Here is a 21,252-nt window from a genome sequence, read left to right on the forward strand (position 1 = left end):
TTGGCTTTTATCTTCTTGGATGCCCTTGGGGGTTTGATTATGGTGTAAGGTGGGTTCAGTCGACTGACTTTGAGTCTAGTCTCCTCTTGTGGAGGAGCCCCCTCTGTTTACTGTCTCTATGCCTGCATTTCTTTTATTGGATGTTCTGGTCCATGGGGCTGCCTCATGCAAAGGCTATATGCTTGCCAGGTAAGCCCTATTCTGCTCTTCATGTACTGCCCAGGAATCACAGTGTTGTCCCTGCCTATAGAATTCAGGCAGAAGCGGGACTGCTGGGCTGGAAGCTGTTGCAGGTATGGCCTGTCTGACTACAAAAGGCCAGGCCAGGAGTGGGTGGAGTTGACTATTCTGTCATTGAGTGTTTCCAGGAAGGCAGGAGGCTGTGCCCCTCAACAGATTCAGGCTGAAGTAGGACCACTGGGCTGGAAGCTGTAGCAGGTGCAACTTGCCTGGCTACCAGTAGCAGAGGTGGGTGGGGATGCCTGTCCTGCTGCCTAGGTGCTTTCTGGGATAACGGGAGGCTGTGCCATCCAACTGAGTTCTCACAGAGCACAACTATGGGCCAGAAGCTAATTTGAACTCCTGGGCTCATAGCGATTCCCCACCTCAGTCTCCTAAAGTGCTGGGATTATAGATATGAGCTACTGTATCTGGCCTGATTTCTTTTTAAGATATTTATCTCTTCCTTTATTTCCTAGATTGCCTTAGAAATTTCTTTGTGTTAGTACCTGACCTTGTCTTGGATCTTATTGAGCTTCCTTGCAGTCCATGCTTTGAATTCTTTATCTGTCATTTCTGAGTTTCCATTTTGGTTAGGGACCATTGCTGGAGAGCTTTTGTGATCCTTTGGTGGTGTCACTGTATTCAGATTTTTCATGGTGCAGAATTCTTGTGCTGGTTCCTTCTCATCTGGAGACACTGGCACTTCTAATTTTTGTAATTGTTTTTGTGCAGGTAGAATTTTTTTTTTTCTTTCTCTGTGATACTGATTTTTTCTTCCTTCCCTTTCCCCACTCCCTAGGGGGTGTGACTATAAAGAATGCTGGGTAGGGTCTTTTGACTTTGCTTCTATAACCATAAGCACTTCTGTTGGCAAGTTTTAAATTGGGATATGCAGTTTTACCTATCAGCCAGTAGAGGGCGCTTATGGGTAAGTGCGATCTGTGGCCAAAGTGGCTCGGTGTACACTTGATCTTTGTTTACTGGGAGATGCTGTCTGTTGCCTCAGGCAGTGGGCTGATTCGTGGAGTAAACAGTGATCTGTGCTCCCTCCTCAGCCCTGGGGAGGTGTGAGGAGGGGTGGAAGGTGGGCAGGGCTGGACCAAGCAGGTCCACCTACAGTTCCCCCAGTGGCAGGCACAAGAGCCAAGGCCAAAGGAGAATCCAGTGGGTGGCCACCAGATGTCCAGAAGTGTGTCCAGGTATGGAGCTGAGAAACCTCCTTGACCCCAAGTTCTCTGCACATAGATAGGGGCGGCCGAAACTCATAATCCAGGAGAGTGGGTTCTCCACATGCTCTGGAGATATGCCTGGGGCCTGGGCATGGAGCAGAGATAGCCCCCCATGCACCAGGATCTCTGCACAGGAATGGTAGGGTGGCTCACTCTGCTGTTCCAGTTGAGCAGGTGCTCCAAATGCCTGGAGATCTGCCTGGATATGAAGCAGAGATGGGGACCCCCTGCACCTGGATCTCTGCACAGGAATGGTGGGGCTGTTCAGGCTACCAATCCCAGCAAACGGATGCTTTGAATGCCTGGAGATCTTCCTGGGCATAGAGCAGAGAGGCCCTGCTGCACCACGATATATACCCAGGAAGAGTGGGGCAGGTCAGGCTGCCAAAGCAGGCAAGTAGGTGCTTTGAATGCCTGGAGATCTGCCTGGGCATGAAGTGGAGAGGACCCACCATGTGCAGGAAGGATAGGGTGACTCAGGCTGCTAGTCCATGCAAGCACGTGCTCCATATGTTTGGAGATCTGCCTAAGTGTGAAGCAGAGAGGGCCCTACTGCACCATAATCTATGCACAGAAAGGGTAGGGTGGTTCAGCCTGCTGATCCATGTAAAGGGATGCTCTGAATACCTGGAGATCTGCCTGGGTATGGAGCAGAGAGGGCCCTGCTGCACCATGATCAATGTCCATGAAGGGTAGGGTGGCCCAGGATGCTGGTCCAGGCAAGTGGGTGTTCCAAATGCCTGGATTTATGCCTGGGGTGGAGGGGAGAGGGCCCTGCTGCACCATGATCTTAGGAGAACATGCTGGGGCACCCAGCAGTAATATACATAGACTGGTTTCAGGTCATCAAGCTGGCCCTGGCTGCAAGTCTCATTGTCCAGGAGAAAGTGCAGCTGTAGCAGCTCTCCCCGCCATCCAGGTCCTGCATTGGAGGAAAGCACAGTTCCAACACCCCAGTTAGCTTCGGGGATTAGGAGCAGCAGTGTTCTCTTCCTTGGCTTGGGTTGCTCAGATCCCCAGGGAAAAGGTGTCACAAAGGGAGGCTCTCTGCCTTTCTTGCATACTGGAGCCTCGCTTACTTTTATCAGCCTCTGTTCTCCTTCCTGGGATCTGGGTGTCATTTATGATTCCACTGGGTTTCTGTTTTCCTTCCTGAATTAAAGCTTACAGAGTCGATTGCTTTTTTTTGAGACAAGGTCTCACTCTCTTGCCTAGGCTGGAGTGCTGTGGCATGATCACAGCTCACTGCAACCTCGGCCTCCCAGGCTCAGGTGAGTCTCCTGCTTCAGTGTCGTAAGTAGGTAGGACTACAGGTGTGCATCACCATGCCTGGCTGATTTTTTGTTTGTATTTTTAGAGATGGGATTTTACCATGTCACCCGGGCTGGTCTTGAACTCCTAAACTCAAGCAAAGCAATCCACCCATCTCGGCCTCCCCAGGTGCTGGAATTACAGACTTGAGCCACCATGCCAAGCCCACAGTTGATCTTTATGCGCTATCCTGATATTTCCAAGTGGCTGATGCATGCTAAAAGCCTCTAATCAACAATGTTGGGGGAAAAAAGATGCCACATTATCTTTATATTCGCTTTATTTTCTCTGTCACACATATACATACCGTTTTCCTGAAATATTTAAGATTAGTTTGCATACTTCATATCTTTTTTTTTTCCTTTTCTTTTTTTTTTTTTTTTTTTTGAGATAGAGTCTCGCTCTGTCGCCCAGGCTGGAGTGCACTGATGCGATCTTGGCTCACTGCATCCTCAGGCTCCAGAGTAAGCTGGTACAATAGGCACCCGCCACCAGGCCTGGCTAATTTTTGTATTTTTAGTAGAGACAGGGTTTCACCATGTTGGCCAGGCAGGTCTCGAACTCCTAACCTCAGGTGATCCACCCACTTCAGCCTCCCAAAGTGCTGGGATTACAGGTGTGAGCCACCGGGCCCGGCCACCCTTTTACCTCTTAGTATTTCTGTGTTTCTTAAAAACAAAGGTGTTCTTTTATGTAATTTGACCAGGCTGGAGTGCAATGGCACGATCTCGGTTCACTGCAACCTCCTACTCCCGGGTTCAAGCTATTCTCCTGCCTCAGCCTCTGGAGTAGCTGGGATTACAGGCGCCTGCCACCATGCCCAGCTAAATTTTGTATTTTTAGTAGAGACAGGGTTTCACCATGTTGGCCAGGCTGGTCTCAAACTCCTGGTCTCAGGTGATCCGACTGCCTCGGCCTCCCAAAGTGCTGGGATTACAGGCATGAGCCACTGCACCCAGCCTCCTTTTATGTATTAATAACTGCAGGAAATTGTCACATGTAGGAAATTGATACAGTAATCTACAGTCTATATTTCAATTTTGTGAATTACCGATAATATCTCTTAAAGCATTTACTACCATCCAGTACAGGACCTTTAGTTGCCGTATCTCTTGTGTGTCCTTTAAATTGCAATAGTGCTTTGGCCTTTCTCATAACATTCGCATTTTTTGAAGAATATATTTATCAAATGTTCCTCAGATGAGATTTGCCCATGTCCTTGAGATTAGATTTCAGTTATGAGTTCCCAGCTCAACTTCTTGTCAGTTATGTTGTGTCCTTCCCAGAGTATCATCACATCCAGAGGCACGTGATGTCTCTCTTTTCCCCATTGATGATGATAATTTTGATCTACTCAGTTAAGGGATTATCCAGTTCTTCACACAGTATAGTTACTTATTTTTTTCTTGTAACTAATAAGCAGTCTGTGAGGAAAAACTGTTTTTGTTCTTTTACTTTTTTCTAATTAATGTCTTTGTAGGAAATTAAAAAATATACAGGTAAGCTAAAGTTAGGGAAAAATTGTCTTATAAACCTAGCGATAACCACATTTTAGTGTATATTGGTGCATCTCTCTTCTTTATGTTATAATAATGATTACTAAAAAGGATTATACCTTACATACTGTTTGGTAAATTGCTTCATTCATTTAGCAGTATATTATAAATATTTTTCATGTGTCAGTAAGTATTACAATATTTTAATGGCTGCATAGTTTTCCGTTGTGTAGCAGTCCTTTGCCTATAGATTATTCTGTGATGTTCAGTTTAGCCTCACATTCCAGGTACAAGAGATCCTTAATGGCTATCCCCTAGGGCTTAGGGAATCTCTTCCACACAAGAGCCTCCAACCATGGAATCTTGATGTCTGTCTTATCCCATCAGCACTACTATGTTGTTTTTCTGTTCTGCTGTTCCATACTAATGTGCTGTGTTCCTTTCTCTGACCATTCCTAGGTCCACAGTAGCACACTTTATCAAATATTTAAACCTATTTCTGATTCACTTGGGTTGTTTTCATCTTTAACTGCTAATATTGTATCTGGATGTTAATTTTTTTGTTTGTCTTATTGCAAATATAGACTATTATGAGTTAAGTGAACTTTTATGGAGTAGTCTTTTGAGTAGAGCATCTGGCCAAAATACCTTCATACCCACCAAAAACAAAAACACAAAATATTTGGAGCACAGTTTATCTTTTTATTTGGAACTTCTTTTCTATTACCTGAATTTCTAGTTAACCTATATTCATATTTTGGGTCAGGTATCTTAGGAGATCTCAGCTCTTGTCTATTAGGATTACTTAGCAAATTATCTTGAGTGAACTTTCTATATAGGAGATAAAGCATAACCTTTAAATGCATTATTTTGTAGATTTTTCTCCCTTTAATATTTAATCATTTGAAAGTCTGTCTTCCACCACAAGTTGTTTAGTTTCAAGCTGTTTAGGTATATGGAAATATAACCTCTCTATGTAGATGTGGGACAGTTTACAAATGAATCTATCGGTACTTTCATAGTTTAGTTCAAATGTGACAAAATTATATCTGGAAGACTTAGGTGTAGGATCTCTTTTTTATTGACTGAAGGCAAAACAATTTTAACTCAAATGAATGAAGTAACTTTGTTGTTTTTAAACTTTTTTTTGAGACAGAGTCTCGCTCTCTCCCCCAGGCTGGAGTGCAGTGATGCGATCTCGGCTCACTGCAACCTCCACCTCCTGGGTTCAAGTGATTCTCCTACCTTGGCCTCCCAAGAAGCTGGGATTACAGGTGCATGCCACCACACCTGGCTAATTTTTTGTATTTTTAATAGAGATGGGGTTTCACCATGTTGGCCAGGATGGTCTCGAACTCCTGACCTCAGGTGATCCGCCTGCCTTGGCTTCCCAAAGTGCTGGGATTACGGACGTGAGCTGCACCGGCCTATTTTTAAACTTTTCTTTACACTTTGAGAAATAATGTCTGCTATTTTATAGATGGCGATGTAATAGTGATACCCTGTCTCTTAAAAAATGTAAAAAATTAGCCGGGCATGGTGGTGCACACCTGAAGTCCCAGCTACTCAGAAAGCTGAGGTGGTGGGAGAATTGCTTGACCCCAGGAATTGGAGGCTGCAGTGAGCTAAGATTGTGCTACGTGCTCCAGCCTGCATGACAGAGCAAGACCCCGTCTCTTAAAAAAATGGCTGTTGTGATGTTGGTAGACATGTTGAAAGATCTTGTCATTTATAACACTAACAAAAGTAAATAAAATATTAAAGCATATATTTGGTATGATATATGCTTTAATCTTGTCATTTATAACACTAACAAAAGTAAATAAAATATTAAAGCATATATATTTAATGTGAGCTTTTCTGGGTGCAAAGTATAGAAAAGTCTTTGAGGCACATACTAAAATAATAAACCCGTATCTCTTTTAGAACTTGTAGTATTTTTATAATATCATATAAGCTTCTCTGTTACACTTCAACATTATTAAATACTATTGACATGTACATTTGTAAGTAGTTATGAAGAGTTTATATTCTTTATGCTTTGCTATGTTTTAAAATATGTAATGGATTTTAGTATAACCTTAATTTTCATGAAATACATGAGTGACAATTTATTTTAAAAGCAGAGAAGGCCAGGTGCAGTGGCTCAGGTCTGTAATCCCAGCACTTTGGGAGGCCGAGGCTGGCAGATCACCTGAGGTCAGAAGTTTGAGACCAGCCTGGCCAACATGGTGAAACCCTATCTCTACAGCCTGGCCAACATGGTGAAACCCTGTCTCTATTAAAAATATCCAAAATTAGCTGGGTGTGATGGCTTGTGCCTATAATCCCAGCTACTCAGGAGGCTGAGGCAGGAGAATTGCTTGAACCTGGGAGGCGGATGTTCCAGTGAGCTGAGATCATGCCATTGCATGCCAGCCTGGACAACAAGCAAAACTCTGTCTCAAAAAAAAAAAAAAGAGAGAGAGAAAACGTGGTTCTTCATGCTTATAGTTTACAAATATTTTAATATTGTTCCTGGTCTGTATTACCTTTTTTTAAGTAATAGTAATACATTGTATATTTTGATATGTAAAGTAAGTTAAAGATATAACTCCTTTAACTATTAAAGTCTTTTTCTTAGCACTAGGGGGCACCCCTGATTTATAAATTCATGTTATACTTAATCTTGCCTAGAAACTGGAGTGAAGTGAAATAATTTGAAAAATATTTTGCAAACTGAGAGACTCTGTTCAGAGAATCTGGATTATCAAGCTGGTTTTGTTGTATAGCAGTATAAATATAAGTTGATTCTTAATAATATAAGGATAAAGAAGCTTATAGAATGAGATGGTTTATATAGGAGGAAATTGTTTTGTAGTTTATTCATTTTCACATTGATTTTCTAAGTGGGTGCTGTTAAATGGTTTTAAAACTTCATGATTTTGAATATATTTCTATTTTAAAAATTCTAGCATGATGTTCTGCTCTTAGCAGGTGCCTAGGCTGTATCTGAATAAATTAAGATAAATTCAAGATGTGACTGAAGGCTGCTATCATTAGTAATAATTTTTAAGCATTTCAAAACCAAGAGCATGTTTTACTACATCTAGGAAACAGATCTTAGCCATTCTCATTCATTGTGTTTGCAATTAGGATTTTTAGTGATACTCAGCAACAATTGCTTCCCAAAGATATATTTCTAAGGTTTTGTCTTTTCTTTTTTATTTAAGACACTTGTTGAATTTAAGCCTTATGGGGATTAAGTAGATAGTAGCATCTGCATCTTCATTGCATCATATTAATAGCATATTTACCAGTACCAACACTGTTTTAGGTGCTTTGTGTATATTATCTCATTTCTCTTCACCACAGCTCTATGAAGTGTAGGTACTTATTATCCCTATTTTATAGATGAGAAAGCTGAGTACAGAAAAGTTAAAATTTCCTGGGTTTACACAGAGGTAATGTGGTTCCAAAATTTGTACTTTTAAATCACTATATCCTATATTGCTTCTCCAGAGAAAGGAAGCTTAGCATTGAAGTAATTATTATTGACATTTATAAAACTCACCTTTTAAAGTGAATATAGCATAGAGTATCTAATTTATAGACACTTAACATTTCTCTTATGAAATACATCATAGATCTTTAAAGTTGAAAAGGGATCTTAAAGTTCATTTACCACTGTCGTTTTACAGAGAAGAAGAAATTCTAACCTAGAGAGGTAAAGTTACCTACTCAGTTTATATGGCAAGTTATTTATGGAAAGATGTTAGAACTTGAAGTAAGTACTCTGACTTCCAGTAAAGTAGAAAATCTGTGTTGTGGAAAGAGTATTTGACTAGAATTTTGATGGCTTGAAACTTGCTCTTGGCTCCATATTTGCCATCCTGTGTTCTCAGAAGTTCTGTGTTTCTTTGTTATGTGGGTATGATATATCTTCCCTAATTAGTGTTATTGGTAGTTTTGCAAATCAACCTAATGTATTAAAGATATTTAATAAACTTTAAAGTCCTATACAAATAAACATAATGTATATTATGGTACAGTAAAGCCACCATTTCTGTGGATTCTACTTCTGGATTCAGACAAATCTGAGTTGAAAATACTTGGGGCAAAAAAAAAAGGATGTTTGCATCTGTACTGAACATGTACAGACTTTTCCTTGCTATAATTCCCTAAACAATACAGTATAACAACCATTTACATAGCATTGGCATTGTATTAAGTTTTATGAGTAATCTGGAGATGATTTAAAGTATACAAGAGGATGTGTATAGGTGATACGCAAGTACTGCACCATTATATAAGGGCCTTAAGCATCGGTGGATTTTGGCATCTATGGTGGATCCTGGAACAAATCCCCTATGGATTCTGAGAGATTACTGTATTTTTGTGATAGGTAGTCCATAAAATTTTAAGTATTTGTGATATGTTGGTAATCTGGATCAGTAGCTATAAGCGTATTCAGTATTGTTGATTTACAGGTGTCATTTGGATCACTAAAAATTTATTGTGTTGTGGTATGTGTTACTTTGCCGTGCATTTTTTTTTTTTGCAGATTTTATTTACTTTAAAAAAGTTGTACATTTGATTTTTTTTCCCTCACAATAACCACTTAGCGAAAAGTTATGCTTTTGCTTTGCTTATGAAGAACATAACAGTAACATGTATTGAATACTGTTTATTTGGTGTTTCTGGTTGTTTGAAAAGAGCATACAAGATTGTCCTCAATCTGGATTTAGTGGCTGAGCTAAAATAATAGAGTTTAGTGAAGTTGAAATATTTTTTTTTTTGTCATGGTGGTAGGCATAGAGTTGTTTTCTTAAACTTCGAGGGAGGACATTTGCTTAACTTTTTTATTTTTTACAGGAATAATGTATTTGTGGCCTTGGACATGAGGCAATCAGTCCTCTGTTGCTGTTAACCTAAGGTCAGGGACTGATGAGGAAAGCATGGACCTAATGAACGGGCAGGCAAGCAATGTCAATATTGCAGCTACTGCTTCTGAGGTAAGATATTTAAGAAGCTTAGGTATAAAGTTTCTTACCTGGCTTTCTAAGTTTTCAAGCATTATGTTTGTTCACATACTTAAATCAGAAGTGCATTTAGTGCAGAAGTACATGTGCAGAAGTACACATATTTTAACTTTTACTTTAGTGATTCATATGTTTGCTGTGCCTCATAGATATACTTAATCCTTATCTGCTTAAGATACTTGAAGAATAATGGTAACTCATAAAACTCTTTATTTTTAAAAGAAACTTTTGGTTCTTGGGTTAAAGTTTAGCATTTAAGATGGAGATGTGAAGACTGAACTAGATGCTCACTCCTCTAGTGAATATATTATGATTGTATTTTTGCCCCAACTTTTTTCTTTTTTTTCTTTGTGTATAGATCTAGAGAACTTGCCTACTTTCCTTAATAACTTTAGCATCTGGCTTCTATATTTCTTCTTTATTTTTCTCTTAGTATATTGGATGAGAATAACGTTTATGACCCTTTAACACCTTGACCTCAAAGTTCCTTAATAGCCTCAACTCCATTCCAAAATGGGCTCCATTTTGCCCCAGCCAGTTATTTAGGCCTTGATATCACTGAAAATAGATTCTAAGTCTATGGTTTCCATTGTTTTTCTTATGTAGATTATTTATTTTCATCTCTAGTCCTGGCTTCCCTCGTGAATTTTATTAAGCATTTTTGATGGACCAGACATTTGTAATGTCCACAATATCAAGTTTCTTATTACTGGTCTGCTCCACAACCGTAAAGAAAATAGTCCAAACCTTTTATCTAACTTACATTAATAGCATCACATTTCCATAGCCATCTAAGTTTAAATCTTTAGATGTGTGGTTTTTTTTGTGGGGGGGTTTGAGACAGAGTTTTGCTCTCGTCGCCCAGGCTGGAGTGCAGTGGTACGATCTTGGCCTTCTACAACCTCTGCATGCCGGGTTCAAGCAATTCTCCTGCCTCAGCCTCCCCAGTAGCTGGGATTACAGGTGCCTGCCACCATACCTGGCTAATTTTTGTATTTTTAGTAGAGATGGGGTTTTTATCATGTTGGTCAGGCTGGTCTTGAACTCTTGACATCAGGTGGTCCACCTGCCTTGGCCTCCCAAAGTCCTGGGATTATAGGCGTGAGCCACCGCGCCCAGCCAATGTGTTGTTAATTAACTTTGTTTTGCCCACCACAACCATTGTCTCATCATAGCAGAGAGAGTCCACTAGCAAGACAGAAGTTACAATCTTATATAATGTATTCACGGAAGTGACATCTCACCTCATTTTCCATATTCTGCTGGTTAGAAATAAGTCACAGGTTCTGCCCATACTCAACGGGAGAGGATCACACAGGGGTGAGAATACCAAGAGATAGAGATCTTTAGCAGCTATCTTAGAGCCTGTCCACTGTGCTTTATCTCTGGGATCCAGTACTTTTCTCCTTATTTCTATTACTGTACTACCATCTTAGTTTGGTCATTTATTATTTCTTGTCTGGATTAGTGCCATGGCCTTATATTTGGTATTGCACTTAGATTTTCTGTTGTTTCTGGTCTTTCAACTGAAATTTAAGATTAGTATTCTTAAAATACAACTCTTAAACTTTATCTTTTCCCAAACCAGTCTGTGGTTCCTCATTGCCTACTAATTAAATTCAAATGCTCACTCGGCCTTTTATTCAAGACTTTCTTCAAAATGGCCCCAGATTTTTGGATTTAACCCCTACTCGTCCTCTACTTGAAACTTTACAGTCTAACGAGAGAATACTACATTTGCCGGTGTCTGTATAAACCATTACATTTTCCTTCTTCTATCATAACTTTGCCTATACCAATTTTTCTAGCTGGAATTTTTCTTCCCATTCTGGTGTGTCCCCTCCCCATCACTGCATGCACAAAACATTTTGTCTTTCAAACATATTTCAAATGCTATGCTTTTAATAAAGCTTTTCCTAATCCCTTAAACAGATGGGAGCTTTCCTATTTTTAAAACTGTCACTTAGAAAAATCTCTTTCTATAATTTTTTCCATAAATTTATACATAGCTTTTTTATATTTACAACAATAGGATTATATTTATATATATGTTTGTAATATATGTTTGTTTTCTTCATATATTTGTAACCGTATTTCTTGAATATGTTACATATATGTATATATGTGTATATTTTTAACTATTCAGAAATACCTGTTCTAGTATCATAGGAAGCAGAATACAAATATTTGTTAAATAAAATAGGTCAGTCACTTGTACAAACAATTCTGTTGACTTTACTAAAAGTGAATTAATTACACCAGGCTTCAGAGTAGTATAATTAGCAAATGTAAAGTAAGAATGAATTACTTAAATTACTTACCACCCTTTAAATTGTCCATTTATTGTGGCAAGAAAATAAAATTAAAGTTTTGTATTTTTCCACCTTCTCTTAAAATACAGATCTAGTAACATCAAAGTACAAACTTCTTATAGAAGTGATAAGCTTACAGAATGGGTAAAATACTTTATCTCGGTTGGCTGACTTATCCTTTCTCACTACCTTTTATATTTAACCTATGTTTGAAGTTTCTGTTAGTAGGAGAATTACAGTAAACTTGTTTTCAGACATTTAGAAGTATCAGTAGTTTTTGAGTCATGCCTTGAATGAATTACTGCTATTCTCCTGGTGGACATTATTGCTTTGTGTCTTATCATTACCAATTTATTACTGGTATTAGGGAAGCACATCAAAATGCACACTAGTAATTTTTTAAGCCTCTAATGGCATTAAGAAGGAAAAAAGAGAAGTGTTCATTCTTTTTGATAAGCAATAAAATTGTCGTGATGATTTACTAACTTGGCTGAGTTAAAAACTTGGAGAAAATTACTGATTTATGTTTATGATTCATGTGTTCACCTGACAAAATGCATCTAGTTATTTGGACAGCTATTGGATTAGTGTATACTGCTTAACTGATGTCTGTTTGAATACTTAACATTATGAATAAAATTTTGTATTAGTTTTGGGACATAAAATAATATTGTTGACATAATATAAACTAGTCATAGTTACAGAGATTAAACACAAGAAATGAAACTCCATTTTATTTATGAGGTTTCTGCTTTATTGAGGTTTCTGCTTGGATTCATTCACTGGAATTCAGGTTTCTGCTTGGATTTGTAAAGAGCTTAGAGTTCATCACTCCTGTCCTCACAATTGGAAAAAAGCTAAACAAACTGAAAATCAATAACTCCTCTTAGCTCTATCAGAGAAGTGCTATCACAGAGCACATTTAACAGTGATGCCCTGAAACCTGGAGAGATAGGCAAATAGAGAACCACAGCTTACAGGAGCAGAAGTCAGTGGAGCCACATAAACCCTAATTGATGAACTGCTGGAGGCTGTGTGTGGACTAGCTTGAGAGTTAAAAACTCCTTGGGGGTCCAGTCTTGGGTTCTTCTCACCCTCTACTTTTCTGATTTTTATTATCTCTAAGATGCCTACAAGCTTCTCACAGTAAAGACAAAAAAATTCCCTTCTGCTTCTAGCAGGGGGAGGAAAGAAATAGCCATTTTGAAATACACCCAGATAGAAAGTAACCATATTGAAACATGCCCAGAGCATTCTGTTCTCCACCTGCCCTCAAGCGAAACTGCTTCACCAGAGCCTAACTCACTTGGGAGAGGAAACAGCCTCAACTTCAAGCCCTTCCAGACTTCCTGTCTCACCTAAGCAGAGCCAGGGGGACAGAGAAGCATTTGTGAAGTTCACAGTCTGGGGACACACTCAGTGAAAGACTAAAAGCAAATAATAGGACTATAGGACACTCTCTCCCTAGCACCCCCTCAAATACACACACGTACCCTGCCTACCCCCACCACATCAGCAGGGCTTCTGTATAATACTAAGATTTCAGCTGAAAGAACTGCAAGGCTGAAACTAAGAAGGGATTTCTAGGGAAACCCAAAGACAACAGAGGATAAAAAAAATAAGGATACTATAGGAAATTGAAGACTCAGACACCTATAACAATACCAAATTATAAGCACAGTATAATGCCTAGCATGATAAAAAATAAACCCTTAACAGTAGTAAAGGCCTATTCAACCTGAGTTCCTATTACCCAATATACCATTTCTAGCTTTCAACAAAAAATTACAAGCCATGCTAAAAGGCAAGGAAAAAAACACAATTTGAAGAGATAAATCAAGCAACAGAACCACTCTCATATGGCAGAGATTTCGCATTATCAGACTGGGAGTTAAAATAACTGTCATTAATATGCCAAAGGCTCTAATGAAAAAAAGCGTATAACATGCGAGAACAAATGGATAATATAGACAGGGATATTGAAACTATTAAGAATCGAAAAGAAATGCTAGAATTCAAAAGCACTGTGACAAAAATGAAGAAGGCCTTTGGTGAGCTAACCAGTTCCAGTAGACTGGTGACCAGTAGACAGCCAAGGGAAAGAATCAGTGAGCTGGAAGACGTGTCAGTAAAACTTCCCAAACTGAAATGCAAAGAGAAAATAGAATGAAAGAAAAAAAAAAAGGCCGGGCGCGGTGGCTCAAGCCTGTAATCCCAGCACTTTGGGAGGCCGAGACGGGTGGATCACGAGGTCAGGAGATCGAGACCATCCTGGCTAACACGGTGAAACCCCGTCTCTACTAAAAAATACAAAAAACTAGCCGGGCGAGGTGGCGGCGCCTGTAGTCCCAGCTACTCGGGAGGCTGAGGCAGGAGAATGGCCTAAACCCAGGAGGCAGAGCTTGCAGTGAGCTGAGATCCGGCCACTGCACTCCAGCGTGGGCGACAGAGCGAGACTCCGTCTCAAAAAAAAAAAAAGGAACAGAATAGCCCAGGACTGTGGGACAGTGACGAAAGGTGTAGCATATGCATAATGGGAACACCAGAAGGACAAGAGAAAGAAGCAGAAGAAATATTTGTAGTAATAATAGTTGAGAATTTTTCAAAGTTGATGACAGATCCCTTTCTTTGTAATGATCATGGCTCGATATTTAGCATTTAGCTGCTACTAAAAGAGAGGAAAAGCAAAAATGAGTGCTTAAAACTAATATATAATAGCTGGTAGGTTGATCTGTGTACTGTGCTAATTGAAACTTTGGTTAATTTTTTTGCTGTTATCTGTAGCCTCATATCCTACCACCATTTAAAAGAGCCTGATCTAAATATTCTCATATTGATGTTCCTCTGAATTTAGCCAACTGATACAGAATATATTATTATGTCATGGCACAGACGAAGTGGAAAATTTTTAACAGTAATAAGATTTTCAGGGCCAAAATCCACTGTTCATTCTGCCTATAGCCACAGAATATTCAAACTTGAAACAGTAATTTTTAAGCAAGGAAAACTTAAATTTGTAATATAATAGGTAGAATAGTATTAATTGTACTATCACAGACAGATCACATAACTAAGAATGGATTATGTGTAACTGTAATTAACAGGATTCTGAATATTTTCTGATAACTTATGTTATAAAGCTAATTTGTCTTTTTCTTACTAAAAATTAGTTTTAAAAATTTTAAATAGGTATATAGCCTTCTCCCCTGACTTCCCTTTACCTTATTTGAGAATCATTGAACTAGTTAAAAATCATTTATTTCTATAGGAAATGATAGGTTGTCAGGATGAGGAAACTGACACACAAGAAAATAACTCGTTCAAGAACCTAAAAATTGAAAGTCACAGTTTTAGATTTCAAGTTGTCCGACCCTTTATCTGGTGCTCTAACAACTAAGCAGCATATTCTGCTCAGCTTTTCTGCAGCATTTGGTAACCTACTGTTTTGTTTTCTCAGTTTTTAAGGCCAATCTAGTTTCTGTCACTTGAATGTGAGACAGGATTAAAAAGGCTACATTTTCTTTCACTTTAACAGAAAAGTAGCAGCTCTGAATCCTTAAGTGACAAAGGTTCTGAGTTGAAGAAAAGCTTTGATGCTGTGGTATTCGATGTTCTTAAGGTTACACCAGAAGAATATGCGGTAAGCCTCCTACTTCTGCCTTCTCCAGTTTTGCACATAATTTACATGTTGGTGCTATTGAGTTAGAATTTGTAGGTCCAGCAAAAGAGATGGCTTTTAAAAAGCTGGATATGGGAATTATTGGGGAAGATGGTACAGCTGTGGAGCAAACAGAGGGATGAAGTGGGAAAAGTAAGAAAAGTTGTACTTTTTTTTTAAGGGCAGCTTTATAAGTTACACTTCAATTTGGTAAGTAGCAATATGTATTTACCATTATGGTAATTGCTTTCATCCCTCTATACCATTTCTCCAAGCCAACTGTATTTTATTGACATATCTAAGAAACATTTTTATGGTTTTTTTAATTAAAAAATTGAAAAATGAAATGTGAAGGTGTTGTTGGATGAAAGGTATTTAGAAAAACATTTGTTTCTTAATATAGATTTGTTTTCTCATTCTCCTTTAATTTGTTAGCAGAATATATTGATTTCCTAATGTTAAACCATTCCTGCATTCCAGAGATAAACTGTGCTTGGTCATAGCATATTATTCCTTGACAGTTGAATTTTGTTTTATATCTGTAGCCATAAGTGGGATAGGTCCATAGCATATAAAGCTCTTAGATATAATGTTGGCTTTAGTGTAGTTTCATTTTTTTTTTTTAAGTTAGGAAGAAAACCTTTTTAGTAATATCTGATTTTATACCACTGTTTGAGGAGCTGTAATTTAATCATCATAACAAGAACACTGCTACATGAACTTATCTGGTTTTTATTTTTTGATTATAATTTAATGTGACTGTCCAAATTTTTAAAATTATTTTTATTTTTTAACTTTACACAATTTATCTTCCAAGAAAATACAAATAGGCATGAGATTAAAAATAATTCTGTTTAATGGTACAGGGACTAAATTTTATTTTCCTTAAGCCCTTATAAAATTGAGTATTTGGTAATATTTTAGTATAGAATTTAGGTTTAGGTTACATGTTAATTTTAATTTAGGTTACATGTTATTGTATTGGATTCCAAAGAAGAAATTATCATTTTTACTTTATATTTCAGGGTCAGATAACATTAATGGATGTTCCAGTATTTAAAGCTATTCAACCAGATGTAAGTAGTTTTGAGAATGTTCCTTTTAAATATAGAAAACAATCAATCTCAAATTAAGGTGTATTAGAAATGTCAAATTATACTTCATATTAATTTTAAAAAGTTTAAAGTTTGTGTTGTAACTTATCTACATACTATTTGGGCCTCAGAAACCCATGTAGCATTCATAGCAGTACATTATTGAGTCATAGATGGGCCTATACTTGACCCTTGAACAAAGTGGAGGTTGGGAGCACTGACCCTTGCTCAGTGAAAACTCTTTCTATAACTTGATTCCCCACAAACTTAATTTCAAATAGCCTGCTGTTGACCAGAAGCCTTACTGGTAACATAAACAATCAACTAATGCATATTTTCTATGTTATATGTATTAATTACTCAGTTCTTACAATGAACTAGAGAGAAAATGTTACTAAGAAAATCATAAGGAAGAGAGAATGTATTCACTATTCATTAAGTGGAAGCAGATCATCAGAAAAGTCTTTGTCCTCATTATCCTCACATCAAGTAGGCTGAGGAGGAAGAGAGATTTGTTCTGCTATCTCAGGGGTGGTAGAGGTGGAAGAAAATACGTGTATAAGTAGACCCATGTGTTGTTTACAGGTCAACTGTATTTGAATCATTTTGATTGATTTGGCTTCATTACTTACTAGAGGAAATAGACTTAGGGAAGCTGAATGATTTACCTATTGCTTTGAAGCTTTTTAATGGGAAGATGGAAATTTGAAACTGGGTTTCACCACTAACTCTAGTAATCTTTTCCCTTATATCTTTATTTTATGACTTAATAATATGACTGCATTGACATTTTGGAGAGAAGAGAAAGGATCAAGAAACACATCATTTGTTTCTAATGAAAACAAGGGACTGGCATTATGTCCACTATAAGCATTGGGTGGGGGGTGTGTGTATAATGTTCCTATCATTTTCACATCCTGAGTATGATGGTATCTCTGTTTTACTGATGAGGAAACAGTGATCATTGTCTTTGGTACACAACAAGTGGTGGAACTGGGTTTCAGACTCTCAAATCTGATTTTTTTTTTAACCTCTTATCTAGTATTTCAATGTGATTTTGTATTCCAAACAAAGTCATTGATAATCCTGAAATTCAATACTATAAAATAGATACATTTTTAGTTCTTTTGGTAACAAAATATAGTGTATTCATTGTGATACATACACGTCTGTAGTAGCCCTGAACACTGTAATGACTATGAGTTTCCATTTATGTCTTACATGATTTAGATAGTATTAGTCCTGTGATTTTCAAGTAAGTTACTTACTGTCTTAGTATCTCAAGTTTGGTACCTATAAATGAAGGGGTAGGCCTCAGTGATCTGTTAGTTCCTATCATTTCCACAATTCTGTGTTTTCCTAACTTTTCCCCCATACCACAGAGGGCTTTCTAAATAGAACTATTGGATTAGCAATAGAAGAACTATATATTCTATAAATAAAGCACAAATAGAAAATGACTTTTGTATTTAAATGGCAAAAAAAAAAACCCAGAAATATTTATTTCTTCACCTCCCTGAAAAACAATTAAAAAAATGGAATTGTTTATACAAATTGTATTTTGACCTAAAATTCACATGTCTTCTCCTTAGGTGTATTTTTTTCCTTTTGAATGAACTGCAACAGTTGTATTGCTGCTTTATATGAGATCAGTGATGTCTACTAGAAATATAGTATAACCCATTTATATAACTTTGTTTTCTGGTAGCCACATTATAAGGTAAAAGGAAAGATGAAATTGATTTTAATGATTTTATGTAACCTACATAGAAAATATTATCGTTTCAACTTGTGATCAGTGTAAAAAATTATTGAGATACCTTACATTCTTTTTTCTCCACTAAGCTTTCAAATCCAACGTATATAACAATTAGTACATCTTTATTTGGAGTAGCCATTGATTGAAGATCCAGATAATACTACTTGAAGACATAGACTTCACATCTGTGGGAATTTTTTATTCCCTTGTGGCATCTGATAGTACTTTGTGAAACTTAGAAATAAACCTTAAAATTCCCTTGACCTTCACTCCTTTTATTTTATCCCATTGATTTTTTTTTTTAGCCTCCTAAGTATCTTATCTATCCAGTCTGTCTCTACTCCCAACACCCCAAAGTGAAATATCATCTTCTCTCAAGTGAGTTATTGCAGTGACCTGTTACTTGATCTACCTGCATTTACTTTGACCCCTCGAAATGCTTTTTTATCCAGTAGCCATGGTAATCTTTTCAGCATCTGTTGAATCTGTTCATGTGATCGCTCTGCTTAAAACATTTCTTTGGCTTCCTGTTGCTCTGAGGATAAAGAACCATCTTAATATGGTTTACAGATCTCTTCACAGTTTTACCTTTTTCTGCCTTCTGCAACCCCATCTTGCATCTTTCCTATCTCTTTCTGGTCTAAGGCATACCAGCCTTCCTTTAGCCCCTCTCACTGCTGAACCTGTGCACATCCTAATTAACTCCTACTCATCTGTCAGTTCTCAGCTCTAGTTTGACTTTCTCAGGTAAGCTTTCTGTCTTTCTACTGTTATATTCTATTGTAAAAATCTAGTTTAGTTTAGAAGGTATAGTAGTAAGCAAACACTAAAATTCCTGCCCTCATGGATCTGATATTTGAGTGAGGTTAGCTATACAGTGTCATGAAAAACATAAAGCAGAGAGAAGAGAATAGGAAGTGTGAGGGTAGTGGGAGTTGCAACTTTAGATAGGATGATCAGGAGGACCTTACTGAGAGGATGACATCTGCGTTAAGACCTAAAGGAGGTGAGTGAGAGAGCAAGCCATATGGGTGTTTGGGGAAATAGTATTCCAGGCAAAGGGAAAGCCAGGGCAAAGGCCAGTGAGCTACAGTGAGTAAGCAAGGGAGGGAATGTATTACAAGATGAGAGGTAGGGTGAGGGCTAGATGGTGTAGGGCCCTGAACACCATTGTGAAAAAAATGGGAAGCGATTAGAGCATTGTGAGCAGATAGTGAAATTTTCTGCGTTAAGTTTTAAGTCACTTTTTTTCTTTTCTTTCCTTTTTTTTTTTTTTTTTTTGACAATCTTGCTCTGTCACCCAGGCTGGAGTGCAGTGGTGTGCAGCTTACTGCACCCTCCGCCTCCCGGGTTCAAGTGATTATCCTACCTCCAGCCTCCCTAGTAGCTAGGACTCCAGGTGCGTGCCACCACGCCCAGCTAATTTTTGTATTTTTAGTAGAGACAGGGTTTCACCATGTTGGCCAGGCTGGTCTCCAACTTCTGGCCTCAAGTGATCCACCCGCGTTGGCCTCCCCAAATGCTGGGATTACAGGTGTGAGCCACTGCGCCCCGCCTTAAGTAGCTTTTTTGGACTGCTGACTAGGGTATGTGGCAAAGTGAGCATAGGGGAAGAAGAGGTAGTACCAAGGACTGAATCAGGGAGACCACGTGAGAGATGAAGGTGGCTTAGATCAGGGTGGGAATGGAAGAGATAAATGAGAAGTTGCCAGACATTGTATGTGAAACGAGTCTAGGATGACACCAGGGTTTTTGGCCTGAAACCAGATGCATGTAGTTGATATTCTCTGGGATAAAAAATTATTCTTGTTGTCCTATACAACTCCTGGGGCTGCTATTCATATAAAATATAATGTACAATGCACCCTTGTGGAGAAAGGCTAGAGGAACAGATTTTGAGGCAAGAGCAGGAGTTTGGCTTTGGACATACTTACTTTAACATGCCTGTTAGACAGCCAAGGAGAATGTTGAGAGTTAGGGAATGTATACTGGCATATATTTCCAGTCCAGTCTAGAAATATAAGTTTGGGAGATGTCAGCATAGAGGTGGTATTTAAAAGTGTGGGTGAGATTATCAAGAGAGTGAATACAGATGCTTGATTTGCTTGCCTCTCCACTAGATTTTGAGCTACATGAGGGCAGAGACTGACAATTTTTGCTTACTGTTTTGTCCGACTGGCACGTACTGGAAGCTCAATATTTAGAATGAGAGGATGAACATAGTATTTAGTAAACGTCTGCCCAATGAGAGAGTGTTTTTAAAAATTGACAGCAGTAACTATTGGAAGAAATGATGTAGCACCAAAATACTTTTAGTTTTTTTTATTTTGGAGACAGAGTCTGGCTCTGTTCCCCAGGTTGTAGTGCAGTGGCGCAATGACAGCTCACTGCATCCAGGACCTCCCAGGCCCAAACGATCATCCCACCTCAGCCTCCCAAGTAGCTGGGACCATACACATGTGCCACCATGCCTGGCTAATTTTTTATTTAATTTTTTTAGAGACAGGGTCTCGTTATGCTGCCCAGGCTGGTCTCAAACTCCAAGGCTGAAGTGATCTCCTGCCTTGGCCTCCCAAAGTGCTGGGATTACAGGTGTGAGCCACTGTGCCCAGCCAAAATATTCTTAATGTATTAGTCTCATGTGAACACTAGGAGTGTATTAAATCTGGCCAGTATAAAAAAGCCTTTGTTATCTGGCAGAAAAATGTTTTTGAAATTTAGTATGATATATTAAAGACATATAACAAAGCATAGTAAATAATAAGGTAAATTCCTGTGTACCTAACCAGTACTAATAAAGGCCTTCTGCATTCTCCCACCAAGGTAACCACCATCCAGTATTGGTCTATATCATTCCTGTCTATTTAGTTATATTTTTTCTTTAAGTATAGGTATCCCTTAACACATGCTATTGCAGTTTTAAATATTTTATGTAGATGGTATTCTGTTGTTTTGGTCTTTTTAGCATGCTTTTGATGTTCAACATTGTTGATTAGCATCTATGTAGATGTATACACTTTAGTGCATTAATCACTGGATTATAGAGCATCTTTAAATTTATCAACTACTGCTAATTTGTTTTCCAAAATGATTGTACAGATGCCGTTTATTATGTCAAAACTCTTGCTACCGATAAGTTAAAAATAGATT

The 21,252-nt window shown here is 38.2% G+C and overlaps 1 protein-coding gene across 1 annotated transcript in view; it reads left to right on the top strand.

Moving 5' to 3' along the window:
• The window catches only part of RALGPS2 (Ral GEF with PH domain and SH3 binding motif 2), a 183,128-nt gene that overhangs the window by 38,890 nt on the left and 122,986 nt on the right, over positions 1-21,252 (top strand). The window contains exons 2-4 of the mRNA XM_011962397.1: positions 9,113-9,252; positions 15,127-15,231; positions 16,275-16,325. Of these exons, the coding sequence (XP_011817787.1) occupies positions 9,196-9,252; positions 15,127-15,231; positions 16,275-16,325 (213 nt within the window). The 5' untranslated portion in view covers positions 9,113-9,195. The remainder of the gene's footprint in view (positions 1-9,112; positions 9,253-15,126; positions 15,232-16,274; positions 16,326-21,252) is intronic.

Source organism: Colobus angolensis, unplaced genomic scaffold, assembly GCF_000951035.1.
Source record: "Colobus angolensis palliatus isolate OR3802 unplaced genomic scaffold, Cang.pa_1.0 Scaffold59, whole genome shotgun sequence".
Classification (NCBI taxonomy): Eukaryota; Metazoa; Chordata; class Mammalia; order Primates; family Cercopithecidae; genus Colobus; species Colobus angolensis.